Here is a 16,066-nt window from a genome sequence, read left to right on the forward strand (position 1 = left end):
GGCTTTGTGGTTCCACCTGTAGATGGTTCCCCTAAAGAACTGCCATCGGGGGTCCAAGATGGTAGAGACCCCACAAGCAAGGGGCCCAGGACCTCACCACCAGGCTGTTTGTCCCTTCCACTTCCTGTTTGCATGACCCTATTCAGGTTGGGTCCCTGCTGTGCCCAGAGTTGGGGTGGGGGAACTGACAGGTGTTTTTGTGAGAATGTCTCAGGACAGGCTTTGAGAAAGGCTGGCTACCCCAGCGCCTGCTCCCAGTGCTCTGCCAGCTCTGAGCACACCAAGCTTGCCATGGCTCCTCCTGCCATCTGAAGAATGGAGGCTATTTTTGCTTAATCATAGCCTTGGAAAGGCACAAATCGTGATCATCCCTTCTAATTACCCATGCACCACACTGCTCTTGAGACAAAAGCCAAGGTCGTCATCCACGCGCTTAGTGCCCTGAGCAAAGCAACACCCCAGCTTGGCTAAAGAAGACAACTATCTCTGCTGCTCTTGCCACCAGCTGCTAGAATCCACCAGGGGTGGACGCTGGGGGTGTCCCCGGCTAGCACTGACAACTTCTTCTATCCTGCCAGCGCCCTGGTGGTCACTGTCACGTCCATCAGTCACTCCTGGGGTCCACTGAGCAGAGCTGGACCCAACTTGAGATCATGCAACATGTCCTAAGAAGTAGCTATACAAGTATTTAATCCTCAGTGGGCAGAAACAAAAATGTGTGCATAAACCCAGTGACTTTTACCCTCTTGCCCTGAAATGAGATTTGGGAGATATAACTGGAAAATATCTGGGAAGAACTACAGCCTCATTCAACAATAAATGGGGAGCTCCAACCACGGTCCTAATCCCCCAGGTAAACCCATGAAGAGAAAGATAACACACACACACACACACACACACACACACACACACACACACCAGGCAGACCATGACAAAAATCCCAGGATGAGACATGAACACCCCATCCACACCACCATGAAATGCATGTGTTTGCTGCATTTCCTCCAAAGAGGCAGGAAATCTGAGATTCTAAACCCAAGCATGAGTGTGTAGCCTCCATGCCCAGCAGAGTATGGACCCAGGGACCTGAAAGGACTTGCAGGCATAACCCCAGACTCACTTCAAGGGCCTATGGAGGAGAAAAGAGGAACCAAGAAATTGCAAATGGGAAATGTCACCTGTATCACAAAGCAATTGATGCCAACTAGAATATTTGGTGTGAATTCTCAAGCAAGTCATAGAGCAAGTGAATAAATAATGCTTTTGTTGTTGTGGTGGTGGGTGGTTGGTTGGTTGGTTGGCTGGTAGGTTTTGCAGTACTAGGGATTGAACCCAGGAGTGCTTTACCACTGAGCTATATCCCAGCTCTTTTTACTTTTTATTTAGAGAAAAGGTCTTCCTAAATTGTCTTGAACTTGGAATCCTCCTCCCCAAGTAGCTGTGATTACAGGCATGTGTGACAGCACCTGGCTAAACAAATTTTGAGTCCCCATAAAAAGAAAAGAAGAAGTGGCCACTAGAGTTTTGATGAGTTCACCTGGAATATTCTTTGTCAAGGCCATCTCGTTGCTTGTGGAGTAAGTAGGGTCACAAGTCTGGCAACTCTAGGGCTTAGGGCATCTGGGGAGGAGGGACACTTGGGCAGAAGGATAGATTGATCTACGGAACCACAGTTCTCACCACAGCAGCTCATAGAATGTGGTCTGTACTTAGGGGACAAGTGCAAGAAGCCACCAAGCTACACTGCAAGGTTCTGTCCTGGCCCACAGGTGACTACTCAGAGGGTGTCAGTAACAGATTCCTACTAGCCCAATGCTGGCAGTGGGGGCTCATCACCAACACAGGATGCAGATGGGACTGCACAGAGCAGGGAAACACTAAGTCCTCTTCTGAAGGCGTTAAAACTTTTTAATACAGGAAAATTGATTATCCAGTGAAATTTTCTTTAGGACACCAGTTGACAAAGATGAAAGTAAACCAGTTCTGGTTGAAGCAGGTGGAGGTGGGGGACAATATAGCTGGGATCTTAATGTCTCCAAAGGCCCGTGTGTTGAAGGCTTGGTCCCTGGTCTGTAGCCCTACTGGGAGGTGGTGGAATCTCCAGGAGGCGGGGCCTAGTGGGAGGAAGTTAGGTCATCAGGGGTGTGTCCTAGAAAGGGATATTGGGACTCTGGCCCTTTTCTGTCTCTCTCTTTGCTTCCCAGAAACCTCAAAGTGTAGAGTCTTCTTCCAACACATGCTCCCAAGATATACTGTGCCACCACAGGCCCAAAGAAACAGGGCTAAGTTTCCACAGACTAGAACCTCTAAAACCACAACTAAAAATAGCCTTTCCTCCTTTTAAGTTGATTATCTCAGGTATTTTGTCACAGTCACAAAAATTGATCAACATAGAGGCCCAGAGCCCCACTTTCTCACCCCAGCCCAGCCCTGCCACAAGGCAGTTCCTTAGGGCTCCACAAAGCACAATTTCACAGCCACTGGCCTCATTCACCAGCCAGACCCCAGGCCACCTCCTCTGCAGGTGTCCCAGCCCCAATCTTTGCAAAAAACAACAATCTGGGTAGGGGTAGACAAGAAGCCTGAGGCCTTATATTAAAAGGAAATCCAACAAAATGTCAGCAATTTTCGGGTTGCTGGGACAAGGGGCGATTATTTTTTCTACTTCTACTTTTTCTCTCTTTTTTCAATCTTTCTCTAGAGAACCCATATTTCTTTTAGTTTTAAACTATTTATGACTACATCCATTGAATAGACAATGCAAGCTTGGGCTATATTTAGGCAAAGGACATTTTCATACCAGTCACAAACCCCTACCTTAGAAAATACACACTGCCAAGAAAACAAAGCCAAATGTTGTCCTGCCCTCTGGGAACTGACAGGCTAATCAGGCGATATAAAAAGAAAAGAGATTCTTGTGGAGGAAAAGAAGAACTTGAAATGTGACAAGCGAATTAAGATCCTGTGTTTGAGTTAAAGAACCAACTCAATATCCCCTGCTAATTTCTACCCTCCTCGTTACTACCCAGCTTGTGAATCCCACACAGCACCTGCCTTCAAGGAGCCCTCAAGTCCCCAAGATCACATGACCAAAAGCATGTCTCATGGCAGGGCCAGGTCACATGACCAAAGGCTGCAAACACTCCCGCGAGTCAGGCTAACGAGGCTGCCAAAATTATTTCTCCACTTTTGAGGCTGCACAACCAGAGTCCACAGTTCAAAATGAGAAAGGGGACGATGTTGACCAAACTATAGTTCGATCATGTGCGTGCAGGAATATGCCCCAGTGAATCCCACTGTTATGCACAATTATAATGTACCAATAAAAAATATGGGGGAGTAAATGAGGAGGGGCCTCCCCTGCCCTGCCCCTGCAGCTCAGGTCACACTGAGGACACATCTGGAACTCACTAGCCAAGGAGGAAAACTATAGAAAGTGGCTCGGAGGTCAAGGGACCCAGCCTGGAGAAGAGTAGACCTAAGAGGACCCAGTGGCTGCCTGCAGATCCGCACTGAGTCATGTTTGGGCCAAGAGAGCAGAGGGCAGAGCCAAGACAAATGAGGTGGGAGTGGCTTCTGGAGAGTCTCCAAGCTTCAGCATAATTTAGGAAATATTTACAACTGTTCCAGAATGCCCCATGCTGGCCTGGAGGCAGGAGGTTACACTTCACTGAGGTTACACAAGCAAGTTATGTAAGTGGCCACTTCACAGGGAGGCTGGGGAGGGAATATGCATCCAGGGTTGGGGAACATCTAGAGGCCAGAGGTCCTGCCTGTGGCCTCCTTAACCCTTTCAGGTTCAGAATCAACCACATCCACCTGGATCCATCTGGTGAATGAGACACTAGCAGAGAGATTAGCCCAAACAAAGGCCTGACCCCTGACCCTTGACCCTTGCTAGGGTCTGGGCCCCAGAACCTGCCTGTTGAAAATGTGTCCTTGGGCTGCCAACTGAACACCAGGAACCTCCAAAGAGAACTCTATTGGGGGCATCAAGGGACTTCGCTCAGGGTGTAAGTGGAGGGATAAGGATTTGAACCCAGTCACCAGGCCATGGCTCTTTCATCCTCCTGAAAGTACTGAGTGGGAAAGGGATGGTTTCTTTGCTTTTCAAAAGCCTCCATGTGATGGCCCTGCCCTGCAGAGAGAGACCCTTAGCAAGGAAGAAAAGTGGGGAGAGACTGCTTTGAGTTACAGGAGCTTGATTGGAACCTGGGGCTCAATCCTACAAGGATTCCCCTGGCACATTAGCCCTGGCCCTGCCAGAAAGTCGGAAGTCAAGTCTGCACACACAAAGGAATGCAAGCACACGCCAGCCCACACCTTCCTTCTGCCGTAATCCCTTCAGAATGCTTGTGGCTTCCAGCAAAAGGAGAGGGGAATGGCTTTGACAAATGAAAAGGTGCTCAACCTCAGAACCCTAACCTAGAACAATGCTGCTTGAAATCACCGCCAAAACACCTTGCTTTCGCCTCTCAGGTGAGCCATTATCAACTTGGTAGGGGCCAGGATGCGGGAAGATAAGCTGTCTTCCTCCTTTGCTGCTGAGAGTGAAAACCAGTATAACTCGAAAACCAGTATAACTCCGATGGAAGGAAATTTGACAATGTCATTCAAAACGCCGCCTTGACCCAGCAATGCCAAGTCCACACACAAAATGATATAGGTACAACACTAACCACAGCCAAGTTGTTTATAATAGCAAAAGACAGGAAGCAACCTATCTGTCCACCAATAGGGGACAGGTTAAATAAATCATACCACCACAGTGATCTGTGACACACCCATTGCCCAGAGCAACAAATCTGAGCATTAGAAATGTACGGAGACAGTTAAGATAATCATGCTGTGTTATTACCCTTGAGGAGCGAGGTGCAGAATGGAATGCACTGCATGCTCCCATCTGTGTAGGGGGTATGTATAAAAATATATGTAAGAGAATATTTATGGATATGTTCATGTTTTCAGAGACTATCTGTGGAATGGAATAGAAGAAACTCATTATCATCTTTGCTTCTGGGAAGGACTGGGTGAGTGGGGCATGGGAGAGGGAGTGTCACTCGCCGTCTTCCATTCCTTTTGAGTTTTAGACCTTGTTCATGAGCTAGCTACTCAGAAGACAGATAAAAAATAAGATTGTTTTTCAAGTGCATGTAGCAGGATGATTTTTTCTTCTTTTTCTTTCTTTTTTCTTTTTTTGAGAAACAAATTTATGTTTTCTGCCTGCTCTGGCTCCTATGCCTCTGAGGTTTGTGACAGAGCTTCCTGGATTTCCTCTTTTGTTTCCAAAAGTCCTTTTGTTCCCAGGAGAAAGGGATTTGAAGAGACAACAGATTCCCTCTGGCTGAAAAAAAAGAGATTCCCCACCCCCAGGCCCCGCTGAGCTGAGGGGAGGAGACAGACCTGTCTCCGGATGGTGGGCCACTGGAAGGCCTGAACATCTGTACCCAGGGGAACCTGGGACCCTCAACCAGGAGCTGCAGACTGAGACACCAGACTGGGTTGGGGCCCCTGTGCTCACCAGGGTGGGTGCCAGGGCTCCGCACACCCATGTAGATGGGCGCAGGCACACACATACACAGGCAGGTTAGGGAGACACTGGGGGGTTGGGGACAGTGGCAAGAGAATGAGGAAAGGAGAAGTCCTGGGAGCCAGAGAGGGATCTCTCATCAGCCCAGCGGTTTGGGTACCTGGAGTCAAAATCAAGTTGGCTCCTCAAAACATTGAGGCAAGTCTGACTCCTCCATGTGACATTGGGGGTCTGCACAGGGTGGCCTCTATGCCTTTCCAGAGCTACATGCACGGTCTGCTCTGTCACCAAGGCTGAGGCTCCCTTCCTCATGGTTGGGTTGGGCCAGCAAAAGACACCCCTCGGAGAACTGGGGAGAGTGGGGCTCCCTCCCCAAGACTGAATCATGGGCTGGATTCGAACACTGAGAAAATCTCCTCACTTCCCCCCACACAGTCCTTCCTCTGCCTTCCTGCACCCTGGCCAAGGCCCCTGTGAGGTCCACAAGTCCCCACTGTCCCCTTTCCCTGCTCACCTTCCTCTCTGAACTCAACCTCATTGGTCTTTTGGACAGTCCTGGAGCTTCTTCCTTTCCCCCTCACCCAGGACGCTTGTGCACATCTGCTGCCCTCTGCCTGGACCCTCATGCACCCCTGTGTGCAGATATTCCCTACAGAAACCTCTGTTTGGCTTCCTTAGGAGCCTTCCCTCCCTCCACCCGTCTCCCCAAAGCACCATTGACCTCTCCTGAGACACATCTTTATACTTTCAATGTTATGGGTATTTGATCATTGTCTTCCCCTCCTCCATCTCCCAGACTGTAAAACCCTTAAAAGCTGGAGCTGGATTTGCTTTTGCATTTTGTCCCCCCAAAAACTATTATGGTACTGGCGTATCAAGGTGCTCATTAAATATTTTTTTAAACAAATGAGTGAATGGATTAATGATCCATTCTCATCTTGCTCTCCTGTGTCAGAGGCTGCACGCGTCCCTAGCAAAATACAGGCGCTATACAGAGAGACCCAGCTATGTGCACCACAGACACTTGCTGGTCCTCATGTAGATGGATGCACTAGTGCATGACACACATGCTGAAGCATGCTCACAAATGCAAGGACACACACACACAAAGGAGCCAGGCCAAGCCTAGACATACGCACACATGCAAGAAAAGTGCTCCCAAGGCGGAAGTCTGCCACCCTGAGCTCATTAAAGCAGGCTAAATATAGCCTGTCTGCAGCTGTGCTCAGCAAGCTGCCCACACAGGCCAGGAAAAGATACCAGTCACCAGGCAGAGGAATGGGGAGGCCAGCTGTGGGCAAGGGGTTTCATGCATCGCTCCTGTGGGGGGGGGGGGTCCTCCTGGGTAAACTGCAGACTGGGAGTATTCGGGACGGGAAGCTGTTCCTCTGGTTGCTAACCCTAGGCAGTGGAATGTGAGGTCAACCCATGTCCCCACAATGGGGAGGGTGACACTGAGCTAAAGATTAGAGCTTAGTTCAGACCAGGGCTGAAGTCAAGACCTAGCTGGGGATAAATCAGGGCTCAGGATAAATCAGGGCTCATTTAGTGACTATGACAGAAGCTCAGTTTGGGGATGAAGATAAAGGGTCAGTCTGAAGCCAGAATCAGGATTCATTTGGGTCCATTGTTAGGGTTTAGTCTGGGGAAGAGAAGAAATTCAGGGTCCCGGGGGATTCCACTGTGATTTGCAGATATGACTGTGGGCAGATCCTCCCACACCTGGGACATCCTCTTACCACCCCTGCGCCCATAGCTAGTGCCATCGTTGGCCTGTGGGAAAACCAGTCAGTAGCCAGAATGAGTCCAGGTGTCGTGTGTCCTTTCTGTTCCATGCAATATGGGTCAGGTTCAACCCCAAAGGCCACAGCAGTGAGTGAAGTCTTCCTCTCACAAAACCTGTCCTTCTGGAGTGGAGGTAGATAGAGGAGGCTCGCTCTTCAACTCTCCTGACCCTGTCCCATGCAGAGCCTGGACCCAAGTGGTTTTGACAGGAAGCGGAGGAAGCAAGGAGATTGACAGTAAAACTGACTTCCTATGTGGCAGAAAGGACAGGAGAGGGGACCAACCCAGGTAACCCGGGTGATTGTGGAAAGGACCAACTGCAAGAAAAAGGGAGGGGCGGAGCTCTGGAGATGGAGGAGTGAAGGGAGCTAGTGGGACCATCTTCCCAGGAAGCTCATTTACTCCCAGGGCATCTTCATGTTCTCACTGTGACAGGCTCATCATGACCATCGCCCTTCCCAGCCCCAGGCTTCAAGATCAAAGGGAACCTCGAGGGGAGCCCCCTGAACCCTGTGGAATCGCAGAGTCTAGAAGGGTCAGGGAGGAGGAGGGCCTCCGGAGGAGGGATGAGGCAGGATGAGGGGGGATGAGGCCGGACCTCCTCCCACAAGGTTTGTGAGGGGGTGGGTGCAGCAGGAAGGAGAATTCCCATCCCAGGGAGCCAAGGGTGATGGCAGCTCACAGCAGGAAGTGGCGGGCCAGCTTCCTGCTTGCAGCTGTGCATCTGAGTCCCCAGTAACCCTTCCCACCTTCTGCTGTGCAGGAGGCTGCGTGGGTCCCCTCCGTGGGCATGAATGAAATCTCAGTTTCCTGATCAGCTCCCCCAGTGGGTGCTCCCCCAGAAAGGAAGCAGGGAGAGTGATGAGGGAGGTGGGGGAAGGGAAGCAGGGGTTGGGGGGACCAGGACTGCCCTGGCAAAGTCTTTCTGTCACTCTGGAGAAGACAGAGGGGGAGAGTCTGGGGGTGGGGAGACCAGTGTAGTGTACTGGAGGACAGGGCAGTCCAGGAAAGAGAAGACAATGGCCTCTGTAATCCCAGCGAGTAGGAAGGCTGAGGCAGGAGGATTGCAAGTTCAAGGCCAGCCTCAGCAAACTGAGCAGGGCCCTGTCTCAAAATAAAAATAAAAAGGGCTGGGGGTGTAGCTAGGTGGTAGAGTGCCCACGGGTTTAATCCCCAGTATTAAAAAAAATAATAATAGCAATCAATGTGCTGAAGAATTTTGGAGCTGAAATGGTAAAATGGCAGTCTCAAGGCTGGTGATTCCCAGGTATAAACCCAGGAGGCAAAAAGAAGGGTAGGAGAGAAGGATCCAGAATGCTCTGCTGGAGGGTCTAATTTGACTAGATAGTGATGAAGGTAGGAGGATAGTCTAGAAAGGTTTCTGGCTTGGATCTGAGAAGAATGTTGCCCTTCCCTTTGAAGACCAGAGGAATGAGCTTCCATGAGGAGGAGCTGAGTTCTCTGAAGGCCCCCACCCAGCACCCACCAGGCATGCATAAATGTCTCCCGTGCTATAAGGAGGCAGGAACAAGGCAGAAAGAGAAGCAGACAAAGGAAGCCAGGAGATAAAGGCACACCAGCTGGGAGCAACAGGAAGTCAGAAGCCCTCAGCATGTTAGATCCAGAAGGGCTCATAGACAGACAGGACGGAAGACTGGACCGCAGGCTGGCGCAGAAACTGCACAGCAAGGTGAAGAGAAATGCCTCAGGCCTCCTGCCCCCTAGTCCAAGGCCTTCCCCTCCTCTTCCCCCTGCTCCCTACCTTGCCTCTGCACACAATGGCTCCCTGGGCTTCATCTAGTCTGATTCCAAATTATAAGCACACACCAGAGGTGGCAGTCTGCCAGGCCAATCTGTCCAGTGGCAGGATGAAGCCTGAGCTGACTGATAGCCACAGAGGAGGGACACGTGCCTTCCCATCCCAGTCCACTGCAAACAAGAGCTGGCGACCTGATGCCTGCACCTTCTCGAATCCAGAGAAGCCCAGCTCTCTCTGGCCACCTCAGGAGGAATTTCAAATGCTGTGATGATGGCACTGAGGCAGCCACAGGACCAGCAGAGTGCTAATGAGACTGAGCTCCACCAGAGGACAAGATACCTCCCTCCCATCTGTACCAGATTCCAGTTGCTAAAGCTCATGCAAAAGCCAATGAGAGAGAACCGTAAGACGCTTCTTGTGCATCAGGTGCAGACCATGGCTTTGCACATGAATTTTCTCTGATTCCATCAGCAACTCTAGAAAGTAAAGAATATGACTGTTTTTTCCACAAAGAGTATACTGAGGCTCAGAGACATTAAGAAATGTGCCCAAAGCATCACAGGAACCACATAGAGATGCTAACCTTCAAATCCAGGCCTTAGACTTTTAAATGCCGGATATTATAGCACTGGCCCCAGGATTTTCTGACTCCAGGCTCGGGGTAATTTGTACCAACTCATAACTTGTTTTTGGAGAATTTTCAAAAACCCAGTGGAAATATTAATGAAAGTAATATGCACAGAAGTGTACAATCAGTGGAAAAGCACATTAGAAACATAAGGCATTGCTATTATCCCTTTTTAATTCAGGTCACAAACTTTTATTTTGCCAATTCTGGATTTGAAATAAACAAACACATTATCATCAATTACCACCATCATTTCATAAAAGAAAAATGATATTAATGCCAAAAATTGTAGGCAGGACATAATGATTGTGGAATTATGTGAAAAGTAGCCCTCTCCACTGAATACATTCAACATTATGGAAAAACATATTACAGTGTTGTTTTTCTCACTGCCAAAAAGGGCGGGTTTATACTTGGTGGGGGTCACTGGCCCCCTGGCAACCTCCAATGTACAACTGGCGCTCCAAAATTCTTCTGCACATTGACTGTTATCTTTCTTTATTCTTTCAGTACTGAGGAATGAACCCATGGGCCCTCCTGTATCACTGAGCTACACCCCTAGCCCTTTTTATTTTTTTTATTTTGAGATAAGACCCTGCTCAGCTGCTGAGGCTGGCCTTGAGCTTGCAATCCTCCTGCCTCAGCCTCCCTAGTGGCTGGGATTACAGCCCCTGGCTTCATTGACTATTATTTTTTATTAGGCAAGAGTATCCTTAAGGATGTTGACAGCCTTCAGCAATATAATTTTGACTAAAATCGATAACCGTGAGGGGGGGGGGGAAAGACTTTGCCACTATTGAAATACAATTTTTCAGTCAGGTCCAGAAGAAACTAACTGTCCTGTCAATTCAATTGTGTCTGTGGGAAACGGAGCTGTGGTTTGGCCTCCTGGAGATAAACCCCAAGTCAGACGGCTGTTTTCATTTCCTAAAGAACCAGCAGGAATGGTCTCTTCCTTTCCCACATCTCTGAGGAATGCGATAGCATCCCTGTGTTAACCAGGTTTTGTTTTTTACTTTATGATGGTTTGGCATGCTGGGTGTCTTCCTGGCCAGAGAGAACCTACCCCTCGCCTTCAGCTGGCTAATTCCCACAGAAAAGAAACTTGCCCAGGGGAACACACTTTCACAGGTGACCAACCAAATCCCAAGCCACACCGCTATCTGCCTCCTTTAGCTAACATTCACCCACTAAGCCACTAATTCCCCCACCCCTAAACCACCTAGGGCCGGGTGCCCAACAACTAGGGACCTCTACCACCCAGAGATCAGAGACATCATTCAAACCAGCCCATCCTCAGCTGTCCCCCACCTGTCCCGCCTTTCCTGCCTCAAAAGGCTGTGATGTGTGCCTTTGCCTCCTCCTGTCCAGCCCTGTGGCTCTCTGGTGTCCCTGCCTGGCATGGCAAGACATGTCCCTGTTCTTGGAAACTATGTAATAATTTCATCTTTCAATGGCCTCAGTCTCTGTGTCATCACCCAAAATCACCTCCATAAACTAAAATCCTGCAGGCACATTTGGAGTTGGCCCTCTCTGTCTGCCCTGCCCTTCCTCCTGTTGGGTGGGCTTGGGGCTGGAGACTTGAGGGTGACCAGCCCCTGATCACACGGGAAACTTGGTCTGTGAATTGCATCTGAATGTTAGAAACCCAGAAGGCTTCTCTGGAGGCCTGTGTGCCCACTCAGGGACAGGCCCCAGGCTGTGGGAGGCTGGGCTCAGGGGCCTCAGCTGAGCAGCAGAGGATGGGAGAGTGTACAGGAAGGCATCCGGCCTGGGCCCAGGGAGGTGCTGGGCAGAGTGGGCTGAGCCCCTGATAGCTGCAACCATGGGTCAGAACAGCAGGAAGGAGAAGTCAAGGAAGTCCTGAGAAAATATACATACAGACTCCTCTCCCCGGCCCCAGCCTCTTGTGGAAACTCAATACGCTGGCAGCAGACACAGGACTGCGAAGTTACCCACCAAGTCCACCCAGGATGTCCAGGGCAGACTCAGCCAGCAAACTGACATCTTTACTTCGTCTCTCCTAGGACCCATCCTGAGCTTTTCTCTCCAAGAAAACACAGGCAGAAGGAAACGTGGAGACATCGGTATGACCCAAAGCACAACAAAGACAGGAAACACCAGGATGCAACCACAGGAGCCCCGTGCTCTGCAGAGAAGACCTCTTCACAAGGGGTTGTGACCCATGCATGGCACAGCCTTGAATGACCTCATTCACTCTGACCTCTGTCACGTCACCATGGCGCCACCTATGGCTACTGGGAGTTATGTCACCTGAAGGAGGTCATGGAGGTGTACAGCCCAGCTGTCTCCGTAGATGAAGAGAACATTTCACCAGGTTTCCCACAGTCCCGTTGCTCAGCTGCCCCTGCTCCTCGCCCACCAGCCTCACCTCACCCTCCTTGCTCTGGCTCTGACAGCTGAGCTGTCCGGTATGGCGTAACATGGGAACCCGAGTGTCTCAGGACAGTGGCCCAAGCTCAGGCCAAGTGACCCCAAGCCCATTGTTCCTGCCTGTGGGCAAGATAAGGATGACCCCACCACCCTCTGGGCTCTGAGTGGGTAACAGGGGACCCATCCCAAAGGACTCCATGGGGTCAGGCTTAACTCACGCTGCTTCTCCTGGAGGATGCTGGATGTGCACGGCGCTGTCCCTTCTCCTGTGGAAACAAAAGGGACGTGAGCAGACCAACCCTGGCCTCTGATGACCAGGCCCTGTGCCTCCTGAGAGCCCCTCCTAGGGGCTGCCTCTGTCCCTCGGCTCCAGAGCCGAGGGGCAGAGGTCTCACCCACCACTTCTGGCCCTGCACCCCTCCCCACAGACTTAATCCTCGGCCTTTATGCAATTCACAGCTGGGAGCCCTCATGACACCTGGCCCAGTTCCCGTGACTGCCTGACCTTTGCACAGCCATCTTGTCTGACTCCCTCCTTTCTCAGCCCAGTAAGCACCTGCTGACCAGGTGTTGCCTTCTGCCCACCCCTTAGTCTCTCCTGAGGGTCAGTGCTGCATGCCATGTTCAGGCAACTGCCAAACATCTCCAGTCCAGAGCTCTCTCCTAAGTTCTTGATCTCAACATCCCACTATCTCCTGGGCTTCTATGGAAGCTTCCCGGGTCCCTCCTACTCACCATGTCACCATGACCCTGCTTCTTGAGTGAGTCCGAGCTTCCCCCAGAAAATGTGCCTGCAGCTTCCCCCAAGGCCCTGCTTCATTGAGAAGGGGTTCCTGGGCTCAGAGGAAAGCCACCTTCAGGCCACTCCAAGCTGCCTTGCTTCCTCCCCTTAGGGCTCTAAGGCAGCTCCATCCAGGAAAGACCTCCAACTCCCCAGCCAGCCAGCCAGGGCCTGATGGACAGCTCTTGCCCTGAACATGCCTGCATCCCCTCTTGCAGCCAACCCAGAGGCCGCCAACAGAATTGCTCACCCCATTTCCATAGCTGTCTGCCTGCCACAGCTGCCTTCCCGGTTTATATCACCCAGATCCTTGTCTGTCTCCCTCCAGCTTGGAACCAGGGCTGCTGAGCTCTCTCAAAGGTAGGCAAGAATAAAGAGTGAGAAGAACACATAGCTGGAGTTTGGAAGCTGAGATTCTGTTCCAGACTCCCACTGACCCTGCTGTGTGACCTGAGATATGTCCCTCTCCCTCTCTGGGCCTCATTCCTACAAGACACTGCAGGATCCAGTATTCTCTAAAAGCTCTGAAAGCCCTTGGGGTGTTTTGTGTGATGGTCAGACACCTGGATTCAAATACCAGTTCTTTCATGGACATGTACCTTTGGGCAGTTACGCAATCTCTGTGTCTCATTCTTCCCATGGAGGAAATGGAGATCGTATGGGTCCCTACCTCAGAGGATTATTTTGCAGAGTAAATGATTACAAAGTCCTCAGAACACAGGCAGGTAATGACAGCCATTCAATAAATGGAGATTGCTCTTCTTATTGTTTTATTTTCTTATTTGCTTTTAATGACTGATTCGAGACCTTGTCTCTTTTGTTTTCACATCACCAAGTGAAGCCAATGTGGAAATGATGGAAATGACCAATGTCAAGACTTGCTCCAGTTCATGATGCTCCCCAGGCCCAGAGGGCATGATAGCCTGAGCCCAACAGGGGCCCAGTTAGAGAACAGTGGCCTGGGCCTCATGGCATGGCCCCCACCCAGCAGGGTGAGGTGACTGTAGAACACTTCCCAGGAGCTACAGCAGCCCAGATGTGGACGGGGAAAAAAGAAAGATCCAGTGTCAGATGCACTTGTCAAGGACCAATGACCAGCAACATGTCTGAACACCACCTGAGGCCCATGGTCCCTTAGATGCCTCTAGGGAAAGTCACCTTCTGCCACCACCACCTAACAGAAATGAGGTCACATGCCCCCAAATACCTTCTATCTACCAAGAGTGGCACCTGGGGCCTTGGGAGATGCAGAAATGAGGAGGTCAAGGTGAGAAGAGGGAAAGAACGGAGGTGCACAGCCCTAACTGCAAAGAAGCATGAGGAACATGGAAGGAGGAGGAAGAGACCCCGTCGGACCCAGGGAAGCAGGTGGCAGAGTGCGATTGCAGCTTCCACCGGGAGAGGGAAGGGGAAGGCATTCCAAGAGGCCGGCAAGACCATGTCCACGACAGGCCAAGACCATGGAAAGCAGAGAGTGGAACAGGGTGGCCCTGGGCAGGAAGCCCGTTTACCAATAAGAAAACTGAATCTTGGAGAGGCGGAGGAACTTACAAACTTCCAAATCTCCTGCTTTATCTCCTGCACCCAAACTAGCTGCATAATCAGCAGGGCTCCGTGAGAAAGGAAAGGAAATGGTGCTGTTCAAAAAGCAAGAAAAACGTGCTGCTCAAAATGCTAAAAGATAATTTTTTTTTTTCTTTTTCTGAATGACCCTCTTGATGGGTCATGATGCTCTGATTCACTACTTAGTATCATCCTCCTTCATGCACAGGGTGACCCATGAGCTCAGGGTTGACCCTCGCAGCCCTGGGTCCACACTCCCTGATGTGGCACAGCAGCTCCCAGGTGGCCCTGCTGCCAGCCACTGGGCCCATGCTGGTGCAATGACCAAGAGCCAGAAAGGTGAGGCATGCACCTCGGCTTTCCTGGGGCCCGCCGCCCTGATCCAGGCTAGACAAGCGCACTGCAGTCCCCCACACCAAAAGGCACCAGGTTCCTAGACAGGGCTGGGGGGGAGACTTGCTCCTTCTGAGTCACCTTTGGAATATAGCCAGGCAGGGACGGCTTCACCACCCCAGACACAGAGGGGTAGGAACACCTGATCCCAACCTGTCTGCCCTCAGGCTCCTACATGGAGGGAGGGCAGGGACCAGGAGAGGGAAGCTGTAGGGCTGAGGAGCCCAAGGGAAGGAGAGCAGGAGGCCAAGCTCCATCCAGGGACCGTGAGGCAGCGCAAGGTGGGACCATACATGAGCCAAACGTGAAGCCCCCGGCACACGCAGCATAGGGCTTCACTTACAAAACAAAAGCTTGGAGGTAAAATGATTCAGAATTTAGAACAGTAAAGCCCAGACCCAGGGCCCTGTAGAACACAGATCATGCTGGGCCCGGTGGCACACACCTGTAATCCTAGAGGCTCGGGAGGCTGAGGCAGGAGGATCGTGAGTTCAAAGCCAGCTTCAGCAAAAAGTGAGGCGCTAAGCAGCTCAGTGAGACCCTGTCTCTAAATAAAATACAAAATAGGGCTGGGGATGTGGCTCAGTGGTCCGTGCCCCTGAGTTCCAACCCTGGTACCGCCCCCTCAAAAAAATTAGAACACAGATCACAAACCCTGATTACAACACAGACATCTCTGGTGTTTTCTGAGCACCTACTGGGGGGCAGACCTTGGAGGAGGACGGAGAGTCCGCTGAGGGATGGGCCAGGTCTGACTCATCACCTCCAATGTTCTCACTCCAGGCCCATAGCAGCTCCACGCCTCGACAGTTTATGAGCCTCTGATCCCATTCTCACTTTTCATTACCAGAAAGCAAACATGACTTTGAGCAGAGCAGGATCTCCAAGGGCAAGGAGACCTGGTGGGGGGGTAGGGTGAGGGCCTGAGAGCCAGGGAAGCAGGAGTGCAGAGCTGGGGGAGGAGTCAGGAGGTGGGGGACCTTGAAACACTGCTTGGGATTTTCTTGGGCAGAGGGAAGAGAATTAGGAGAAGAGGTCAGAGCTCAGCTCTGGGACTCCTCCCAGCCGGCCAGGAGCATAGCCAGAGTTGTCTAATCCTTGAAAGCTGTACCTGGGCACTCAGGGGCCACAGGCTCCACCCAGGGCTTCCCCACTTGTGGCATCATTAAGACTGAGGCCCCCTAAACAAATAAGGAAACTGAGGTTTGGAGGGACAAAAATCACTTCCTTAAT

General features: G+C 51.1%; 1 protein-coding gene across 2 annotated transcripts in view; it reads right to left on the minus strand.

Annotated features, from left to right (window-relative positions):
• PITPNM3 (PITPNM family member 3) overlaps positions 1–16,066 on the minus strand; it is a 95,402-nt gene that overhangs the window by 33,843 nt on the left and 45,493 nt on the right. For both annotated transcript variants that reach the window (XM_081271078.1, XM_081271079.1), the window contains exon 4: positions 12,315–12,362. In XM_081271078.1, coding sequence (XP_081127204.1) covers positions 12,315–12,362 — 48 coding nt within the window. The remainder of the gene's footprint in view (positions 1–12,314; positions 12,363–16,066) is intronic.

This window comes from Spermophilus citellus, assembly GCF_964194105.1.
Source record: "Spermophilus citellus genome assembly, chromosome: 17".
Classification (NCBI taxonomy): domain Eukaryota; kingdom Metazoa; phylum Chordata; class Mammalia; order Rodentia; family Sciuridae; genus Spermophilus; species Spermophilus citellus.